Below are 20,729 nucleotides of genomic sequence, written 5' to 3'. Positions count from 1 at the left end.
TTTGTCCTTTGGAGACTTTCCTGCCCACGGAGGTATTCGTTATGGATGACATCCCCAAACACAAAAATGCCCAAGAAAAAGAAATGAAAAGCATTTGTCACCCACCACCCCCAGATGAGACCTGGCACTTTGACCCTTTCGGTGTCCCAAGTGTGGGACCTGGGGATTCTTTAAGGAGCTTCATTATGTCGTAGAGGCAGTTCGGCTGCCTGTCTCTCCTTCTCTTCCCTCACTGTATCATGCAGTTGTAATTACATCAGGAAGTATCCCTCAGTCTGAGTTTTAAGTCTTTGCATAGATTTTTAAACCTAAGGAGAGATGTTTAGGTGGCATTGATATTTGGGGCTTTCCTGTTTTTATTAACTGAAGCAGGTCGTGGTACTTTTGTTCGTGAAAGTACAGTTTCATCCCTGGGCACTCTGTAGACTGTGCCTGGCAAGTATGGATGGGCTCTGCACTTGTCGCTGATCAGAGATTATGACGCCATGACCAGCAGTGACTGTTGAGGGGCACAGCCAGCATGGAGTCACCAGCAGTGACTGTTGAGGGGCACACCAGCATGGAGTCACCAGCAGTGACTGTTGAGGGGGCACAGCCAGCATGGGAGCCTTCTTTAGTCTTGTTTTCTGATTTTTGAAACATGTTTGTTCCTCTGTTCTACACTCAGAAACCTCCCCATATTCTCTCCCTCTCTCTCTCTCTCTCTCTCTCTCTCTCTCTCTCTCTCTCTCTCTCTCTCTGTCTCTCTCTCTGTGTGTCTCTCTCGTATGTGTGTGTGTGTGTGTGTGTGTGTGTGTGTGTGTGTGTGTACTGCTTTAAATCTAAGCTCATCGATTTAAAGCAACATGAAAGCCACTTGTGTGGGTGATATAGAAATCAAGTGTTCTGGATTGCTCCTCATTTTCTGTTTTCTCCTGGAAATCAGCTTGTGTGGGAAGCAGGTGGTAACTGTGTGAACTGAGCCTTTTTTACCCCAGAAACGCCTTAGGCCTTGGAGGCCTACACAAATCCCAGCCTTTTCTTTGTGGCTGAATGGCCTCCAGGTGTGGGCACAGGCCTGACTTCCCTAAGCCGCTTATTGGTAAACAGGGACTTCATTTCTAGGTATCATGTTCATGGGTGCTGGGCACATCTAATTTCATGGGCATCTTAGTGAACAGTACAAGGATAGCCTGGGGTTGGGGAGACTGCTGATCTAACAGAGTGCTGTTTTAATCTTGGACTGCTGCTGCCAACCTGGGCTCTCCCAAGCATCTTGTTCTGGCTGTGCTGTGTGTAAACCCTGGTTTCTCCAGCCACTTCAGCGCGGGGACTTAGCAAGGCTTGGAGTGTTGCCAGTGTGCTGGACACTGTGTCTCCTTCCCTGTTTCCGGTCTGTCCGCAATTTGCCTAGGCTATCTCCTGAGCCTTTTGTATAAAAACGATGAGGGGGGATTGTCATCTACATGAATTTACTGAGGATAACATTTAGCGTGTTTGGTCTACACTAATTGAAACCAATTGCAGTGACTTTTTAAATGATCTTGGTCAGTAATAATATGTACTTTAAACAGGGCTATTGTTCCTCTTTTCCATCTAATAATTAAGCTAGATGACAGTAATAAGGCTGGGCATTCTATCTCTTAATGAAGAGGCATAAGATTGTACCATTCCTCATGGTGCTTTGAGCTAGGAATACTAACCGGAAGTGGTCCCTGCAAGTTAGTGTTTACATGTTTTTTTTTTTTTTTTTTTTGAGTGATAACTGGATGTTGTATCTTAGGAAATACTTCTGAGTGTGGATCAAGGTGATCTGCCAAGGGGCTTTTGCCTCTGCTATCCTTGGCTACCTCAGGTCCTGTGACCTGACACAGTGCAGTGGGGTGCCGTTTTGTTATGTAGGTTGAGGTAGTAGGCTAGCTTTGGTATAACTGGGAAGTTAGGATTCTTGGCAAACAGACTTTCACATGGTCTTTGGCTGCCATCGTGTGGTTATTTCTGCTTTTCTGATTTATCATTCTTGATTGTTTGGCCAAGAGACCATAGCTTTTCTCACGGCCCCTGCACCCGTTGACACTTCCAGTTGCAGCCTCCTCTAGCTCCTGGCCTGGGATAGCTGTGACAAAAAGATGCCCCACGGGACCCCTTGTCACATACCATTCCTCTTTGAGTCCCAGAGTTCTGAAAGCCCACTCTCCCTCTCTACCTTTCAGAGCCTTGTGTTCATTTTGTGTGTATTGTCTGTGTTTTGCTTGCTGCTTTATTGGAGCGTGGAGGAGGAGTCTGTTCATTCCATCCTTTCTGCAGCTGCACCGTAGTATCTTAACAGTCTGTCTTCTGCGGAGACGTGGGAAGTGTCAGAGTCCCTGCTATGAGACCACAGCAGATGCCTTCAGATTGGGCTGTTTTCCTTTCCACAACCTGGTATCCTCTTGCACCTGTCATGTGATGTACAGAACAGGGGCTCACACTCTGGTCCTTCCAGCCCAGGCTACCTGTCACTTCTCACCATTCCTCCCTCAAAGGCAAACTCTAGATCTGCCTTTCTAACAGACTTCCAGACACCCCTTCCTACATATGTGGGCTTATGAGTGAAGGTGGTTACTCCATCCACGTATCCTTCCTGCGTGTGTGGGCTAGTGGGTACAGGTGGCTGCTTGTCCTGGGCCTATTTGTCACCGAATCCCAGGGCCGGCCCCCTCTACACTGATACCAAACAGACATTCTGTAGTTTGCAATACAGATCCGGGAACCTGAGTATTGGGTGTTAGGACACCGCCTTTGCCAACTCTGGCCAGCAGGGGGCAGCGCTGTGACAGTGTCTCAGCGTTCTGAACCTAGCCCAGACTGCAGCAGATAAGGACCGCTGACCATGGAGTGTACTTGGGTGCTATTGCTCAAAGGGTGGAGCATTTGATGCTATTTTCTCTATTTCTGTGGCGGCTACAGCGGAGGGCACTGAGAACAGCCTCGGAGAAGCTCAGAAACCGCTCATCTTTCTCTACCAACGTGGTCTACACCACCCCGGGCACACGTGTCAACAGGTACATCAGCCGTCTTCTTGAAGCCCGCCAGACAGAGCTGGAGATGGCAGACCTGAACTTCTTTACCCTGAAGTACAAACATGTCGAACGAGAGCAAAAAGTAAGTGACTCGGGGCTTCGTCCTTGCCCACGTCCCTGAGGACTCTGTGTCTTCCAGGTGGGTTGATCAGTCTCTTGTTCTCTCTCTCCCCCGTCTCCCGCTCCCCCCTCCCCCACAGTACCACCAGCTTCAGGATGAGTACTTCACCAGCGCCGTTGTCCTCGCCCTCATCCTGGCTGCCTTATTTGGGCTTGTCTACCTTCTGATAATTCCACAGTAAGTGCCGCTCTGGCGCTAGTCAGTCAGTGACAGGGGAAGGGGACCGAGAATCCCAGGTCTCCGCGGGTACTGGTTGTTTTTCTTGTTTTTTTTTTTTTGTGACTGGTTGAAGGGAAGAAGGGCTGATTTGGGCTCCCGGTCTGGAGGCACAGTCCATCACGACGGGAAACGTGGCATCCAGAGAGACTTTGAGCCTGGAGGACCCTGAGGCTGTTAGCCCCCGCCAGGATGGATCTAGACGTGGCGTGTGTGTGACTCGAGGCTCCATCCTCTGGGACTCACTTCCCCCCATGAGGCTCCACATCCTGAAGTGTTTGTTGGCGGACTACCCAGAGAGCGCCACTGTCCGGGGACCCCGTGCTCAAACCCATGTCACTCTGAAGCCAAACACTGGGGTTGGACCTGGGTGTCCTTGTGTACCAGAGATCCACGTCCCGGTCACTCTTCTGTCGTGCCTGGCATTTGAGGAGGGCATTGGCCACCGGCCTGCCTTCCTCCTACACTCTGTTCAGTACTTTGACAAGCCTGTTGGCATACAGCATCGTCGCTGTGTTTAGTTTTTCACTTGTGTGAACTCCAGGGCTTTCCGGGTTTTCTTTGGGGGTGGGGGGTGGGGGGCTTCTCCATTCACGTGACATGCACTTTTGTCCTCAGAGGGGCTTCTGAGGAGACCTCGTGGCCTTTCTGCTTTCTGGGTCCACGCCACTTTAAAAAAAAAAAACGTTAAAATGAGAAAAAAGCCGACACTACAAAGGAAGAATCTGTAGTGATTGAAATGACATTTAACCATCATAGGAGTCAGTGTAGGCTGGGAGTTTTTGTTTGGGGCCAGGAAGACACCAGGAAGTTTCCAGGTGTCCTTTTCTTTGGGCCCTTGTTTCCTAGTAGGACCTACCTTGAGGGCATAACATCTCCTTAGAGTTTTCAGAAAGCACATAGAAGTTCTTTATACCTGTTAGGAACAGGAAGCCTCGGCCGTGGGCTGCACAGACAGCTGTGAATTTGGCAGTCTACTGCATGGTTTTGTCTAGGGGTTATGTTTTTTTCTAGAAACATCTTTCCCAGACAGATATTAGTAGTACAGCTCCATGAAGTTGAACATTTCCTCCATTAGGACAAAAGGTCTTTCAGAAAGTCATGTGACCTGAAGCCAAGACTGAACTTTGGGGTGAGGTAGTATGGATGAGGATGGTCTTGGAAACCTCACCCAGGAGCCCCAAGTGTCTTCACTAGGAGAGAACCAGGTGAAGTGAGTCCCCAGGGCCTGTGACAAGTGGATAATGCAATGCTTTCTGGTGAGGTTCTCGGGGTCAGGAAGAGAGGCCCAGTTCTGAGGTACCTATCTGATACATCGTACCTAGCTCCCACCTAACAGTGACCTGTGTCCTCTGTCTCCAGGAGTGTGGCTGTCCTGCTGCTGCTGGTGTTTTCTATCTGCTTCTTGGTGGCCTGTATCCTGTACCTGCACATCACGCGGGTCCAGGTATGTTTGTGTGTCTTCTACAGGTGTCCAGGTATGTGAGTCTATGTCCAAGACCACGTACCTGAGTATTCTGTGTGTAGACTCATGGCAAAGCAGTGTCATCCTTCATTCTCAGTGGCAAGTAGAAGATACCTGCCCATGTGACAGATGCTGGTGAAGTCCAGTATACTGTGCCCTATGCAATGTTTTGGGGGCTGCCTTCTTGGCACAAACAGTGGGTGGCAAATATTGGTGGGAAAGGATCTTGAAGCATTGACTTTGCTACTTGGTTGGAGAGCCCAGGGTAGTTTGTTTCTTAAGCGTCCATGCTACTGGTCTAAGGTGGGCGTGGTCCAGGTGGTCTCTCTGTGCTGTCATGACCCTGACACTCAAGTGCAGTTTGGGTCTTTGGAACAAAGGCTGAGCATCATATTCTTGCCTACTCACTGCCTCTTAGAGTTCTGTTTCTCTTGGCCCTGCGATCTTTTCTCATAGGCTCAGCCTGTTTCCCAGTGCCCCATCTCCAGCGCATCCCTCCTGACTGGTGATGTTAGACCTAGGCTTACTTTTGTGTAATTGTTGAAAGCTGCAACCCCCTGAGAGGATTTAGTCCAGTCTCACTCATTTAATGCCATCATTATTCCCGGGTACATCTTGACTTTTTTTTTTTTTTTTTTTTCTAATTTAAAAAATACTCTATGTTAAGACTACATTTACGGCTTGTTGGCTCCCAGAGGTTGAGCGACATTGAGTTTGAAATTTCCGGCTTCAAACAGTATTGCCTTTGTCATAGAATCTCAACGAAAGCACGACATCAGGATTGTAATTTTCAAAGCTGTCATCGATGGGAGCCAGTATGTCTACATGACGGTGTGCAAACAGCACATACATGCAAAAGGTGTGAAGTTGTGTGTGCGTGGGTGGCACGGGGTGGGGGGTGCAGACAGTACCCCACAGCATAGCTGAGGAACACAGAGCCCCTGGAGCCCCACCCAGCAGCTCATCAGGGGACCCCAATTCCCCGGGGCAGAGTCACACCACTCTCTTCATGACCTAACATCTTGCCTATAAAACTAATAATATTCAAGCTCAAACACCACCCAGAGCTGTAGTATGCACGTCCTGGGAGACCAAATTGTGATGGCCTGCCCGAAACCACCCCCTGTGAAAACACAGCTTCACGCCTGACGGGGACTCAGGCCAGAATAACTCCTGGATGTTAACAGTCAAGTCAGCTGGCCTCTCCGCTGCCCACTCCCAGCCTCACCAAAGAGCAGCATGGAGGATTTCCTAAATGGGTGTTTCTGAAGCGGCAGCTCCCAAAGCTTCAGAGGTTGGCCTTCTCTGGTGCCTGGATTCATGCCGGCTGACGCATGGGAAACAGAGCGGAACCTGCTCTCAGCTGGAGCAGAGGCGGGGGGACTCAGCTCCCAGAAGGGTGCACCAGGTCAGGGTGGATGAACTAAAGCGGCGCATGGTGCCTGGTGTCCTCCGGGCTGTGCTGGGCTCTACACTTCGTTTTGGGGATGATTAGGCTAGTACGGAGGCTGTGGGAACAGGTGGTGGGATAGAGGCTGGGGGAGCGGGGACAGCGGGCAGGTCAGCAAGCAGGAGAGAATCCAGCATGGGCAGCCATATAGGTAGGATTAGGGACAGCTGCTGGGATATATCTCCAAGGAGACTATGGCATTGACAGTGTAGATATACTTCCCTCCACAGCGGCCATGGAGACAGTTGCATTGGCCCCAGTTCCTAAAGACAACTCACTTCCTACTTAGTTCATTAAGTATATTCACAGGCTCAATACTGAGCACTGGACAGAGAGGACTGGAGGAAGAACTCAGGGTTGCTTCAAGCCTGATGACTGTTTCATTTTGCATAGTCTTTCTGCCCCTTAGTGCTAGTATTGGCCCAATGCTGGCCTCCCTTGAGGAGGCCACAATATGATAGCAGTCCCAGCTTATGTCTACCAGACAGGATCATGCACCTAGAACGGGAGACTCCGCTCTCCAAGTCATTCAAAAGATCCATTAGCCTCCTGCTCGGGTGCACTCAGAGGAGCAGAACATGGACGATGTGCATATCCATCTGCACAGGGACCTGACTGTGATGAGGCTGGTGTCAGCCTCTGGACTGGAGCCTAAGGTTTGCAGACCCAGGAGAGATAAAGCAAGGACACCTTTTCTACCTTGCTCCTTGGAAACTTTCCCATTTGTTCCTACCACTGAAGTCCTTCCCAGAGAAAGGAAATCAGTACAAAGAGGCGACTGGACTCCGGTGTTCACTGCCATACAGTTGCCAAGATAGACTCTTCCTAAAGCATCCCTGACTGATGAACAGCATGTCAAAACCATCTCCGTTTCCTGCTGCTTCCTGACATAGCCACAGCCAACAGACACACAATGTCTCTGTTTGTGAGCTCCCAGCTCTAGAGAGAGTAGTCCATCCATCTATATGTCTCTTGATATCTAAGAGCAGGTGCCACGGCTTCTCAAAAGGCTGCGGGGAATGACTGACGCCAGGTCCATTATGGTTGGGAGAATTCAGTTCTGGGCAGTTGTGAGACTCATCCTTTCCTTACTGGCTGCTGCTGCCCCCTCCTCCTCCAAACCCTCAGTGGCACAGCGACCCTTTCTAGCAATCCACTCCATTTTCCTTCCATCCACCATCCAGAAAAAGCTCTTTTATTTTTTTCCTTATATTTTTATTTTTAATTAAAAATAGTTATCAAATATATTTATTGGATACAATATGCTGTTATACATTATGTTGCAGAATGATGAATTCATGCAAGTGAACATACTTGTTATATCACACACCATGGCTTTTTTGTTTGTTTTTGTTTTTGTACTGAGAGCGATTCAAGTCAACGCCTAGCAGTTGAAGCCTGTAATACATTGCCATTCACTGTAGCCGCTATACTGTGCAGTCCATCTCACGACCTCATTCTTCCCATCTAACTGAAATTTTGCAGCATTTCCCCATGAACTCCTTACCCGATCTTCTGGCATCTACCATTCTTCACTCCAATGTCTGTGAATTTGAGTCTTTGATGCCACACCCAAGTGAGATCATGCAGTGTGTTTCTGCACAGCGTTTTCTTTACTTAAAAGTAACTTCCCCCAGGTTTACCCATGTTTGGCGGTACAAATTGGAGGATTTGCTTCTTTTGTGAGGCTGAATGGTACTCCACTCTTCTTTGCCTGCCCATGGATCAGCAGGATACTGTAGGTTCGGTTGACTCCATCTTGGCTACTGGGAGTAGTACGGAAATGAATGTGGGAGAACAGCTGCCTCGCCTTCACTTTGTTTTCTGAGAGAGAATCTCCTGTATCCCAGAGAGATCTCCAACTTGCCATGCAGTCAGGGAAATTCTGGACCTCCTGCTTCTACCTCTTGAGTTCTGGGGTTACAGGCGCGTGATCCACACCTTGTTTCATGCAGAGCTGGGGGTGGAACTCAGGAATTGGTGTACCCTAGACAAGCACCCTACTAGCCTCCCTGCCTGTCTCCTCTTCGTCATATTGGTTTCTTTCTTTTGGATGTAGAGCTAGTAGGAGGATTACTGGCTCACATGGCAGTTCTGTTCTTAGTTTGATGATAGATCTCCATTCTGTTTTCTGTAATGGTTGTGCTAATGTACATTCCGGCCCCTGTGGTTGTCACTTGTTTGAGAAGTCACTCTAGCCGGGCGTGAGCATCTCATTATGGTTTTAGTTTGTATGTCTCCAGTGATGTGTGATGAATGCTGCCCCGGTATCAACATCAGACTTTTGTCTATATTCACTTGCAAAGCATATCTTAAATCCTTTGCCGGTTTAAAAATTGGATTATTCGTTTACTTGCTATTGAATTATCTGTGTTCCATATGTATTTTGGTTATTTATCCCCTCATCATCTGTATGCTTTACAAATAATGTTTCCTAACCTGTGAGTTATTTCTTTATTAATTATCATATATGGCAAAGCTCTGTGGGATTGGCCCAGCAGTGTTTCTTTGGATGTAGCTCCAAAAGCATGGGAGTGGGGAGAAATGGACAGCGGGGTTGCCACCAGCTAAAGAGCTTTGGTGCAGCAAATAAATAGTTCTGCTTCTACAAATGTCATGTGATCAGGTTAGATGCATGAGTTACTCCCATCTGAATGACTTGTTACAAACCTAGAATCTCTTCTGTAGTGGTATAATGTCAGGTGACTCAGTCTTTGATGCAAGAACTGGGGTGAGAAACCTCAAGGGCCATTAAGAACCATTGTCTATACCAAATGTGCTAAATAAATGCTCATTTTGTTAGCTTTTTATTTTGCTGTCATTTGCAACCTGAATAGAGGTTTTGATAGGTTAACAAACATTTCTAAGGGTTTATGGGAGAATCCCAATCTTGCTTGTTAATTACTGAAGTTACTTTGCATGGTTTCTGCTTATGTGGCCGTCCTTCTGGCCCTGGACTAGCATGACCTGATGCTCTACTTGTATGGGTTGCTAGTTTTGAGTATCTACAGAGTCCTGGAGAACCTGGCCCAGACTTGCAAGATACTGTCACTTCCCTGGTGCTGTTAGCAAGTTTCCAGAACTGTTCTGTGGAACCTGCTGCATCATGAAGCTCCTATAAGACTCATGAATGGTGCCCATTGTTGTGCCTAGGCTGTGCAGAGGCTGGAGCCAGACTGGCCTTGGTGAATGGAAGTCTGTGTTGCTGAGTCTTGAGTTCAGTTGTGGAGTACACCATGTTCATTTGATGATGAGGTGCTGTTGTGTGCGGCCACTTTTGCCAGACAACACCCAGTTCGTGATAGGCAGCTCAGGGCTTGTGGTAGCTTAGCAATGGTCTGACATTCCATTTCCGTCAGGTCCCAGTGTTACCATTGTCAGGGTCTGGGTCAGGTGTTTCCAGGTTCTAGGCTTATCCAAAAATTGAAAATTAAGAGTTTACACAGATCTATCTGCAAAGGAAGCGAGATAATTTCATTGGCTCAAATCCATAGTTTAGATTAAAAAGGGATACACTCTCAAGTGGGCCACATGGGGGACAGTTCTCAATGTGTCCTTACATGGGGCTCGAGAGAAGGAGGAATCTGGTTACTAAGGATGTCAAGTGGGCAGTTCTCTGTTTTGATTGATAGATTAGGTCATATATTTACTTTTCCTACTGAGAATGTCCCTTCCTATAATACATCTGATTTTAATCATATGCATGCCCAATTATGCAGAGGTATAAAACGGTAAGTAGGTTCCTAGAAGATATAGCTTGGTTTATTATACATGCAGGATACTAAAATCTCTCCTCTGCTGGCCTGCCTCCATAGCAGCAGGTAAAGAGCTGCTCTTAGGAGTAGTTATTGATAGAACATGGCAGGACCTGGCTCCAAGGTCTTGCTCCTGGACCTGTTTGTGGACCAGATTGGGATCTGTCGGTAGCTCTGGATGAATTCCCAACCACACCAAGCCAAGTTGTGACAGAAGCTGGGAACATTCTCTGATGATCAGGGACTTGAAGCTGTACCCTCCCCAGTGGCAGAGATCAGATCAAGAGGGAAATCTATAGAGAGGCAAGATCAGAAGAGCCCTTGGGCTTCCTACCAAATGGTGCCTCTTCTGTCTGAGGTCAGCTGAGACTAGGCTTCTGGGGATGCACTTTAGTGTCTGGACGCAGTGCCGGCTACGTATGCTGCCCACACCACTCTGTCCAGACCCCAGATTCTATGATCCTGGGATTGTTGTATTGATGGTAGTTTCCCCCAGTTTTTAAGCAAGAAGAGCAACACTCCCAGCCCTGTAGGAAGGGTGGCGGAAACAGCTATGTGTATTGCCATGGAGTCCCAGACCCAGGCTCTGTCTGCGTATGTTGCTTTCTATAAGGGACTCTGTATGCATATTGTAATCTATACTCTTGTTTTTAGGACTATGAACATGAAGAACTTCCTATTTCATCCTTGAAAGTACCTGTTAAATATTTTAGACTGTATTCAAAGTAAATAGATTATGAATAAAATTTCTAGTTACTGAAGAATTCTATTAAACCTGTCTGTGATGATAAACTTTGAGAATATGAGAGAGACAGAGAGAACGAGAGAGAGACAGAGACAGACAGACAGACACATAGAGAGAGACAGACAGAGACAGGATGGAAAGAGAGAGGAGGGAGGGGTAAATGGAATTCCTGAGGTTGGAGAATGCATTATAACAAAAATGCCCAGTGCTTCTACTCAATTAATTTTGGTGCCATCAAGGTGCCTGGGAGAGGGAGATGGGTGGGTGTTTCTCCTTTAAATTTAAATGCTGTGTGTGTGTGTCTGTGTCTCTGTGTGTTTTGAACTTTTTTTTTTTTTGGCAAGTTCTTCACATGGGAAATAAATAGATAAAAATAAGGAAGACCTTTGCATAGGAGGATGAAGACCTAATAAGCCTCTAGAAACAGGCAAGGCACCCTTCACATCCTGCCTCGCTTGGATGGCTTGCTGTGAGCATCAAGTTACTTCATAATCACAGTGTAGTTTTTAAAGCTCCCCCCACATCCCCCTCCCCCCCGTGGGTCGCTGGGCTTACAATCCAGAGCCTTACACAGTCTACACAACACTGTACCACTGAGCTGCATCCCTAGCTCTAAAGTGAGGTTTTCTTGTTCAGTGTTTTCCAGGGTGCCTGACGATCCAGATTCGCACCGTTTTGTGTGTGTTCATAGTGGTCTTAATCTACTCAGTAGCTCAAGGATGTGTGGTGAGTATTGCTAACTTTTGGTATGCACGGGGGCAGGAGCAGCAGGCTGGAGAAGCTGAGCCAGGAGCTAGGAGGCATAGTCAGGGTGGTAGGAGTAGATGGAGCTATAACACAAGATGGAGTTGCGGGTCTTGGAGACCAGGCAGGGGCTGGGACTACCTGGTCCACCTTGCTCATCCCCAACCTTTCCTATAGATAGCCAGGAGCTTTTGCAGGCTGCAGCAGCAGAGGCAGTTTACGCCTGGCTGATGGTGTCAGAGGCCGGGGAGTGGCTACTGCAGAAGGCTGGTGGATCAGTGAGGCTGGGACGCTTCAGCCTTTCGAGGGGCTGCTGTACTTTGCCTGGGCCTTCCTAAGCCTTCATGCCCTTGCTCCCCAGGTGGGCTGCCTGCCCTGGGCCTGGAGCTCTCAGTCCAATAGCTCCCTAGTGGTCCTTGCAGCTGGCGGCCGGCGCACTGTGCTGCCTGCCCTGCCCTGTGAGTCTGCACACCATGCCCTGCTCTGCTGCCTGGTGGGCACCCTCCCACTAGCCATATTCCTGCGGGTGTCCTCCTTGCCAAAGATGATCCTGCTGTCTGGGCTGACCACATCCTACATCCTTGTCCTGGAGCTCAGTGGATACACCAAGGTTGGGTAAGTGTGGTGCCCCAGGGAAAAACTCTAGACAGGGTGATATTAATTATCATTCTCCGCTGATAATAGTTTGCATTCATCTCTATTATTCTTAATCATCGCCTCAGTTGTGAACTGTACAGTCATAGCACTCCCTCCCTCCCTATCTCTTACACACACACACACACACACACACACACACACACACAATCACACACACACACAAACACATGCTTGTGCATGTGCACCAATTAGAAAGCCAATGTGAACCAAATATATACAATTTTACTTATGTTAGTAGCTTTTCCATCTCTCTCTCTCTCTCTCTCTCTCTCTCTCTCTCTCTCTCTCTCTCTCTCTCTCTCTGTTTGTTTTCGAGACAGGGTTTCTCTGTGTAGTTTTGGTGCCTGTCCTGCATCTCGCTCTGTAGATCGGGCTGGCCTCAAACTCACAGAGATCTGCCTGGCTCTGCCTCCAGAGTGCTGGGATTAAAGGTGTATGCTACTGCCACCTGGCCCATTTCTCTTTTTCAGTCCAGACTCTAGCAAGGCCTCTAACTTTTGGCTGAGATGAGTGTCAGGCCTGGGGTCAGGACCACAAGCCATAGGCCTCACTACTCAGAGATGGCTCTCTGCCCAGACCTAGGGTTTGATGACCATGTCTTGCCTGGAAACAGATACTGATGGGGTTTCTTCTCCACCTCCCCAGGGGCGGTGCCCTCTCTGGGCGCAGCTATGAGCCAATCATGGCTATCCTGCTGTTCTCATGCACACTGGCCCTGCATGCCAGGCAAGTGGATGTTAGACTGCGGCTGGACTACCTCTGGGCAGCACAGGTAAGTTGAGGCCTCTGTCTCCTGGGGCATGAGATGGCCGTGGGGAAGGGTGCAGAGACACTCGCTGGCCATGTGGCCCACCAAAGCCCTTGCTCAGTAGAAGAGTTAGAAGAGACATATTCAGGTCTGTCCTTGAGCTTGGGTTCGAGGACTGGCACCCAGGGCATGGCTGCACAGATGCAGAGTGCCTGGGCTGGGGACCGCAGTTAGAGTGGCTCTGTTGTCAGGCAGTACCTTCCTCGTCCTAGGGCCTCTGTGACGACTGGATATGGCCAGGATCCCGTCAGGGTCCTTTTAGAAAATGAACATGCCAAACCTCACTCTGCTCTCCCTGGACCTAGTTAATTTTCAGGGTATTTCTGACGGGAGAAGCAGTAGGATCTCTTTTGTGGAGGCTTCAGAGAGTAGCTGTGTGAGCTGGTCTCCGGCCCCGGCTGTCTGGGTACCAGGCAGACTGTCACATTGCCTGTACTTAGCTTTCTGTTCAAGTGTGAGAAAAGTGCTAGCTGAGGGGTGCTTATTTGAGCCCGTGTTCACAAAACCACTTAGGGCATGGTGAGGTTTACCAGTGTCCACGGCAGGGCAGAGTGGGACTGCCTGGTGCTGGGGTGCGTGCACCTCTGTGTATCACCCGTCCACCCCCACTTTCTTCTTCTTCTTTTTCTTCTTCTTTTTTTTTCCCCCCGAGACAGGGTTTCTCTGTGTAGCTTTGGAACCTTTCCTAGAACTCACCCTGTAGTCCAGGCTGGCCTCAAACTCACAGAGATCCACCTGCCTCAGCCTTCCAAGTGCTGGGATTAAAGGCATGCGCCACCACCACCCGGCCCACCCCCATTTTCTGTGCATTCCCCCAGGCATCTGAGAATCGAGGTAATTAAGCATTTGAGCAGCTTGCCCAGGCTCAGCTCCCATCTGCAGAACCTGCAGTGGTCTCCCCGGCAGCAGATTGTCTCGTGAGCCTCCCTTACCTGAAAAGAAGGGATGAAGGCTAGTGAACCCGAGCCTCTGCAAGAGCTGGTCTTCTGATTCGGATGCACTCGGAGCGGCCCTTTGCCTTTAGAGCAGTCGAGTATGGTTCAGTTATAGGAGCAGTACTGCCCAAGAAACGAAATCTCACCAGAGAAAACGGGTCCACAGAGGGACCTGCGGGTGTCGGACAGCGGCCAAGCTGGGGTAAGCAGCTGAGCCTGGCTGTTACTGCAGTCAGTGTGATATCTGGTCAGGCTCTGAACCCTTGTGAGCAGTTGTGTGAGGCCAAGCCGGAACATCTTCAGCCCAGAGCCTCGACTGTGCAGCCAGGGCTGAAGGGTCCCAGCTCAGAGCTGGGGCTCAGATGCCAGGTGGGTAAGGACAGTTGGGAGGAACCGGTGACTATGATACAGAGGCCCCCTGTGGACACAGGAGTCTTGAGGAAAGCCAGGTGACTGTGGTTGTGGGACCAGCTCTGACCCACTTGGTGGAATGGGAAATCCTGTTGATTTGTCCCTTTTCCTGGGGCTGAGTTGAGCAGCAGGCTGTACAGTGGAAGGACAGAGACTGGTCATTGGCAGCAGGAATGACAAGGGCTAGGCGCGGCATCAAATAGTCCTGGTCGCAGATTCCAACAGTTACATGTAGTACCAGTACTGGCCAAAATCTCCTCTGACCAGCAGTAAAATGGAGTGGAGAAACCCGACCCAAATTGCCCAAAATAAGTGCAATTCCCATTCTCAGCAAACTGTCCCCAGGCCTGGCATGGCGAAGCATGCTGTGTTCTCCCAGCTTGGTTGTGCAGATGGCCCTGTCCCTGGGCTGCTGGTCATGAATCCTGTTGGGTGGCCAGCTCTTGCAGCACTTACCATTGACCTGCCCTATGCGGAAGCAGGAACTAAGGAGCCTATTGGTTCATAGCATCTAGATGGGGGGTGCTCCTGGTGATGGCATTCGCCAGTTCTTGGAAAGGAGACCTGGCCAGTTGCATTTTGCCCGAGTCACACCAGGTAATGGGAAGAGCCTCTATGGTAGCTGTGGTATCGATCGTGGTCTTTGTTGTACTCAATTATCTGTCCACTGTAACCCAGCTGGCTGCCCGCTATGGCCTGCTTTGGCCCACTGACCCCGCCATCAGCAAGATCATTGGGTTTCAGATCTCATAGAGAATATCTACTAGAGAAAAACACACACACGATGAGGCTGGAAGGCCAGGACACTTGGCACAATGAGGTGGTGGTAGGGGCGTCTATAAGGTTGTTTGCTAGAGAAGACATCCAGTTGTTCTACAGTCTAAGCAAGGGGAAATGAGGCCTGCCTATGAATTCCTTCTGGGTGTGGGTGATCACATGACCCCTTGGGTAGGCATTTTTTCTCATATGGATTGACATGGCCTTTTCTTGGCTTTGATTATTAAATTACAATGTTTGTTATGAAATGCGGTATTGAAATGGTATCAAATCATGTGATTCTCCAGCCACACCTCTACCACCACTCATTACATATAGGTTTTCAGGAAGTGTGGGGCACAAATACATTCCCTCAAATGTGGTCCTCATGCATGAGTGTCATGAGGAGAGGGTTGCTAAATGGAGCATACTGACACATTTTTTTTTCAATAGACAGGTAACAACAAACGTCACCTTGCTTTCCCGTAACCCCAGCAAAACATGGAACTTTCAGGACTTTGTCTGTTTGCCCTCTGGATATTTAGTCAGGTTGTAGAGACATGAGAGCACCTCAAACTATTGCTTCATTGTCTGGACAAACACTAGCTGGGTTAATTATTTTTAGATACCACGTTGGCCATACAACCATAATAAACAAACAGGCTTTACTTTGCCCTTGGTGAAATTCTCTGGCTCCTCATCTTTATTATTGGCATAATTCTATCTGAACATTTTTTTTCTTTTTTGTTTTGTTTTTTTGAGACAGGGTTTCTCTGTGTAGCCCTAACTGTCCTGGAACTTTCTCTGTAGACCAGGCTGGCCTCAAACTCAGAGATCCACCTTGTTTCTGCCTCTCAAGTGCTGGGATTAAAGGTGTGCTCCATCATGCCCAGCAACTAACATTATTTTCATTGAATTAGTAAATAATATAATCCTTGTGACAAACATCATTCTAATGTTTATGTTCTTTTGTATGGATGCTTTTAACTTGTTGGTTTATCAGTAAATGTTTAAGGTGACTCCCCGTCTTGCTGAAGCCATCATTAACTCTGAGGAGGGTTGCCTTGGGGGCTGGATTCCCATCAGTAGACCTCAGTCAGCCTCTGTTGCATTTCTTACTTCACTGCCCAGGTTCTTGAGCATGCTTTCTTTTCTGCACAGGTATAGGAGTAACAGGGACTTTCCATCTTTCCCTGGGACTCTGAAATGCTATAGCATGTATCTCCCTTTTCTTCTGGTTAGCACACGCTTATGTCAGGGCTGTGAGTGGGCACACGGGGTCACATGATTTCCAATTAGCTCACACTAGGCCCCACTTCTTAAAACTTTATCACTCTCATTACTGTGCTGCAAATGATGTATATGTACAGGGGCAGTGAGCGTGCCAAGGCACATACATGGAGGTCAGAGGATAGCATTGTGGAGTTGATTCTCTCCTTCCATCTTTTATCGGCTCTTCTATCAGGCATACACAGCAAGCATCTTTCCCCACTGAGCCATCTCACCAGGCCTAAGCCTCACTCCTTATAGGTCCTACCACCCACCTCTCAACACCACCACACTGAGGACTAAGTGGTGTGCCCCTACACACACACACACACACACACACACACACACACACACACACACACACGAACCCTGGAACCAAACCACATGAGAGTTTTCCATTTGTAATAGTTTTCTGGGAGACTTTGGTAGAATTAGAGTTGTTTCTTCTATAAATATTCACTTCACTGGAGTGAAGTCTCTGAACTGGATGCTTTATTTGTTGTCTTATGGGGAGATGTTAAAGTAAAATTCAAGTTTCCTAAGAACATGAGGCCCTCTAGGCCTCCCATTGCTTTCTTCAGTGGCTTTAGGAGTTTGATCCTTCCCTGACAACTGCTCTTTGTTGACTTAAAATTGTCCGTAGCACCCCTTGATGTTCCTTTAATATTTATGGAGCCTGATTGTATTATTTAATTTCTTGTAATTGGTGACTGCTGAATTTATTGTTGTTTTAATTCCCTTTAAAGGGGACTTGAGAAGGACTTGTCCTTTCTAAAATAAGTGCTCTGCTCGGTGTTAGAGATGTGTCTCAAGAGTGGCTATAGTGGTTCTGGGAATGCTGGCGTGTGGTGTAATTTCATGTTCATTTGCTCCAAAGTAGTCTCTCCATTTCTGCATCCAAAGAGGAGTGTGTTCTTTACTTTGGAAGACTCTACAAAGATCTTGTAGTTAGTAACTTCAAAATTAATTTTACTGTAGTCAGAGAATATACTTTCATGGCTGGAATCCTGTTAACTTTCTTGGGGTCTAGCTATACTGACCATGTTCTGTGTGTCCCTAAATAGCACATGTTTCCTGTAGCTGTTCAATAATGTTTTGTAAATCTTGACTGAGTCAGATTTTTTCATGGAAACAGCTCTAGAACAGAAATGAAAGTTCATCAGAACATGATTCTGATCCCTATTCCCAGAAAAATATAAAAAAACAAAACAAACAAAAACCCACCAGTTTTGACAGAATAGCTAGAAAGAAAACCAGCATAGTTATAGCGATCAAGTTCTTTGTATTTGGATAGTCAGGCTGGATTGTACTGCAGTAACTAACATGCCCAGCATGTCAGTAGCACTGACTAGCCAAGATTCATTCTTCTTCCTACTACGTGTCTATGCAGGTTAGCTACAGGCCACACCATCACAGTCCTCTGGACAACAGGCTGGGGCCCACCAGCCAAGAGTGCACCATGATCTCCCTTGTCTTTAAGGGAGGCACTTCCACCATTCACTGGTGACCGGAAGTCAGTGGAGAATATTAAGAGCATCTACCTCGGAACTTTCAGAGAGCATGGAGAATACTGGAGTCTACTGTGGGTGGGAGGGCTCACATTGCTCCCAGGCCCCTCTGGTATTACATAAAAGGGAGATTTAGATGGACAGCTGTTTCAGCCCAGTCTGCTTGGTCTGAGTTACCCTGATCTAAGAGGTCGTGACACCACGGAGAGTTGGAGGCCCTATCTGATCTTCGTTCTTATATTGGGGTCTTGGGGTCTTTACGTGTACAGAAGGTATGTGTTTTATGGTGTGCTTTAGCTTATGTGACAGTTACCAAACCAAGGAAAGTTTTAGGTGAGGCCTTCTCTGGCCTATACTGGCCAGGACTCACCTGAAGATGTACTTGAATGGGACCTTATGCAGGTCCCCTGAGACCTGTTGTGAATGCAAACTGTCCTGGGCTCACCATTCTCTGCCCACTTGGGGAGTTCTCCAGGCTTTATGGGAGCTTATTCCATATGTGAGCCAGAAACCAGACTGTGGGGTGTGTGTGTGTGTGTGTGTGTGTGTGTGTGTGTGTACTTTTTACTTAGCTTACAAATGAGCGATTTCCATAAAGTGTGTGTGTGTGTGTGTGTGTGTGTGTGTGTGTGTGTGTGTACGTGTACGTACTTTTTACTTAGCTTACAAATGAGCGATTTCCATAAGGCTGCTTCAAGTATTTTTAGTTTGCTAATCTACCCTTTGCCTTCTCTTCTCCCCAGTCTGCATTCTCATCCCCTCTAAATTAACTCCTATTATTTTCTTGTCTCTTTTTGGGCCCTCTCCCCTGGGAGTTGATGGTACTTGACTTTAGCTTCCTTTATACCCTAGTTTGGGTTACAATTGAAACACCGTGACCAACAACAGCTTGGGAAGGAAAGGGTTTATTTGGCTTACACTTCCACGTTGTAGTCCATCAATGGAGAAAGTCAATGCAGGAATTCAGGCAAGGCTGGAAGCTGAAGGCAGGAGCTGATGCAGAGGCCGTGGGGGGGGTGGTGCTGCTTGCTGGCTTGCTCTTCTTATAGAACCCAGGACCACCAGCCCAAGGGTGGTATCACTCACCATAGGCTGGGCCCTCCCCCACCCATCACTAATTAAGAAAATGCTCTATAGCTGGAGTTTATGGAGGCATTTTCTCATTGAACTTCCCTCCTTTCAGATGACTCTAGCTTATATCAAAGTAAACATAAAACTAGCCTGCACACTGTACATGAATAGTTCATTTCCCTCTCTGGGCTTGCCCCAGAACAGGTGGTTCTTAGAGCTAAGGCTGTCTCCAAAGAAACATGCTAGATGATTCAGAGGAAGAGGACATCTGAAAGTGCCTTTTCAGGGACTATATGAAAATCAAGTCAGGTGTTGTCCTGGTATTAAAGAGTGAAGTGGTGGCCATACTCTTGGGTGCCCTGTGACCCTTGCAGGAATCTCAGTGGAGGATGGGGCAACTGTGTAGGCTGTTTGTTGTGAGGAACACACTGTTTATTTCAGGCACTGTGCTGGGGGTTGGTGGTGTTCTCTGACTGAGAATGTTTTTGTCAGAGTGATGGATGAGAGTCACCCCTACACACGTCAGCATCCCAGGGAGGTGCCAGGTTGGGATATCAGTTGTTTTGTTTTGTTCTTTATCCAAAATTACAAGCACACCAGCTCTGACCTTCTTGGAAATGCTTCATCATGGTTGATAGATGTGCCTGGTCAATAAATTCTAAAATGTAACACACCCGAGAAAGGGAACGCCTTTGGAAGAAGTGCCGAGAGCAAATTGTGGGAACAGTTCAGTGTGTATCTCATGTGACCTTGCTGACAAGACTGATAATGTGTGTCACCTGGTAAGCTAGTCCTTAAAAGTCCGAGTTTTCTGACTGTTTAGGAAATCTCAGAGAATTTCAGTGGATTTTCATTTGTTAAAAATACAACAATTCTGCTTGCTTTATGAAATAACTGCTATAGGTAGGATGGACGTTTGTCAGCCCCTTTGACCTGTGTGTGGAGTAAGACACATGTGACTGTAGGAAGGATAAAGACTCTAAAAGTCCCTAAATCCAAATGCTAGAATAAGCAGAACCCAGAATAAACCTTTCAATACAGTGTGCTGAGCCAGGCCTAATTTTCATTTTAGTGCTTATTTTTTTTAAACCTTTTTTTAGTCTTTGGAAGTTTCATATACTTGCATAAAGTATATTAATCATAACCATAAAAGGAAGTTTTGACTTCCATTTAAGAACATATATTACACTTTTGTGTGGGGCTGGGTACAGTGGCATATACCTTGAATCTCAGCACTTCAGAGGCAGTGGCAGGAAGATCTCTCTGAGTTCAAGGCCAGCCCGGGCTACTTGTGAGCTCCAGGTCAGCCAGGACTATATAGAGAGACTCTGTTTCAAAAACAAAACAAACAGAACAACTAATAACTCTTCTCCCATCTTCTATTCACACTTCGACTTTTAATCCTTACCGTTCCCCTGTCTCCTTTCATGTTCTACTGTCCGCTCTAATTAAACTTTCCCCCTGGGTTGTAGGACCGTAGATTTCTGGATAGCTCATTCACTCACCATTTATTTTGGCTAACCCTTCTGCCAACACCTTACTTTCCTATCTCTTATCCACCTACACGCTTGACTCTTTCCAACTCCAGTGTTTTCCCTCTGTTTTTGTTTTATCTGTATTTTCACTATCCTTTCTCCCTTGGCATCCATTCCAGAAGTCAGGGATTATTAAAACATTTTGTTTTTAAGCAAAGAATATTCAATTACATTGTTGTTTTTATTAAAGTGTTACTGATAGTAACAATAATTATTTTAGAGAGGATAAATAATGTTGTGCC

The 20,729-nt window shown here is 47.4% G+C and overlaps 1 protein-coding gene across 1 annotated transcript in view; it reads left to right on the top strand.

Annotated features, from left to right (window-relative positions):
- Positions 1-20,729, top strand: part of Adcy1 (adenylate cyclase 1) — a 122,269-nt gene that overhangs the window by 83,741 nt on the left and 17,799 nt on the right. Inside the window, exons 9-14 of the mRNA XM_059275024.1 lie at positions 2,929-3,123; positions 3,242-3,339; positions 4,741-4,825; positions 11,430-11,519; positions 11,899-12,152; positions 12,840-12,966. Of these exons, the coding sequence (XP_059131007.1) occupies positions 2,929-3,123; positions 3,242-3,339; positions 4,741-4,825; positions 11,430-11,519; positions 11,899-12,152; positions 12,840-12,966 (849 nt within the window). The remainder of the gene's footprint in view (positions 1-2,928; positions 3,124-3,241; positions 3,340-4,740; positions 4,826-11,429; positions 11,520-11,898; positions 12,153-12,839; positions 12,967-20,729) is intronic.

This window comes from Peromyscus eremicus, chromosome 10, assembly GCF_949786415.1.
Source record: "Peromyscus eremicus chromosome 10, PerEre_H2_v1, whole genome shotgun sequence".
Classification (NCBI taxonomy): Eukaryota; Metazoa; Chordata; class Mammalia; order Rodentia; family Cricetidae; genus Peromyscus; species Peromyscus eremicus.
Note: the sequence above shows the minus strand (reverse complement) of the source record. Positions and strands in the feature narration are given on the sequence as shown.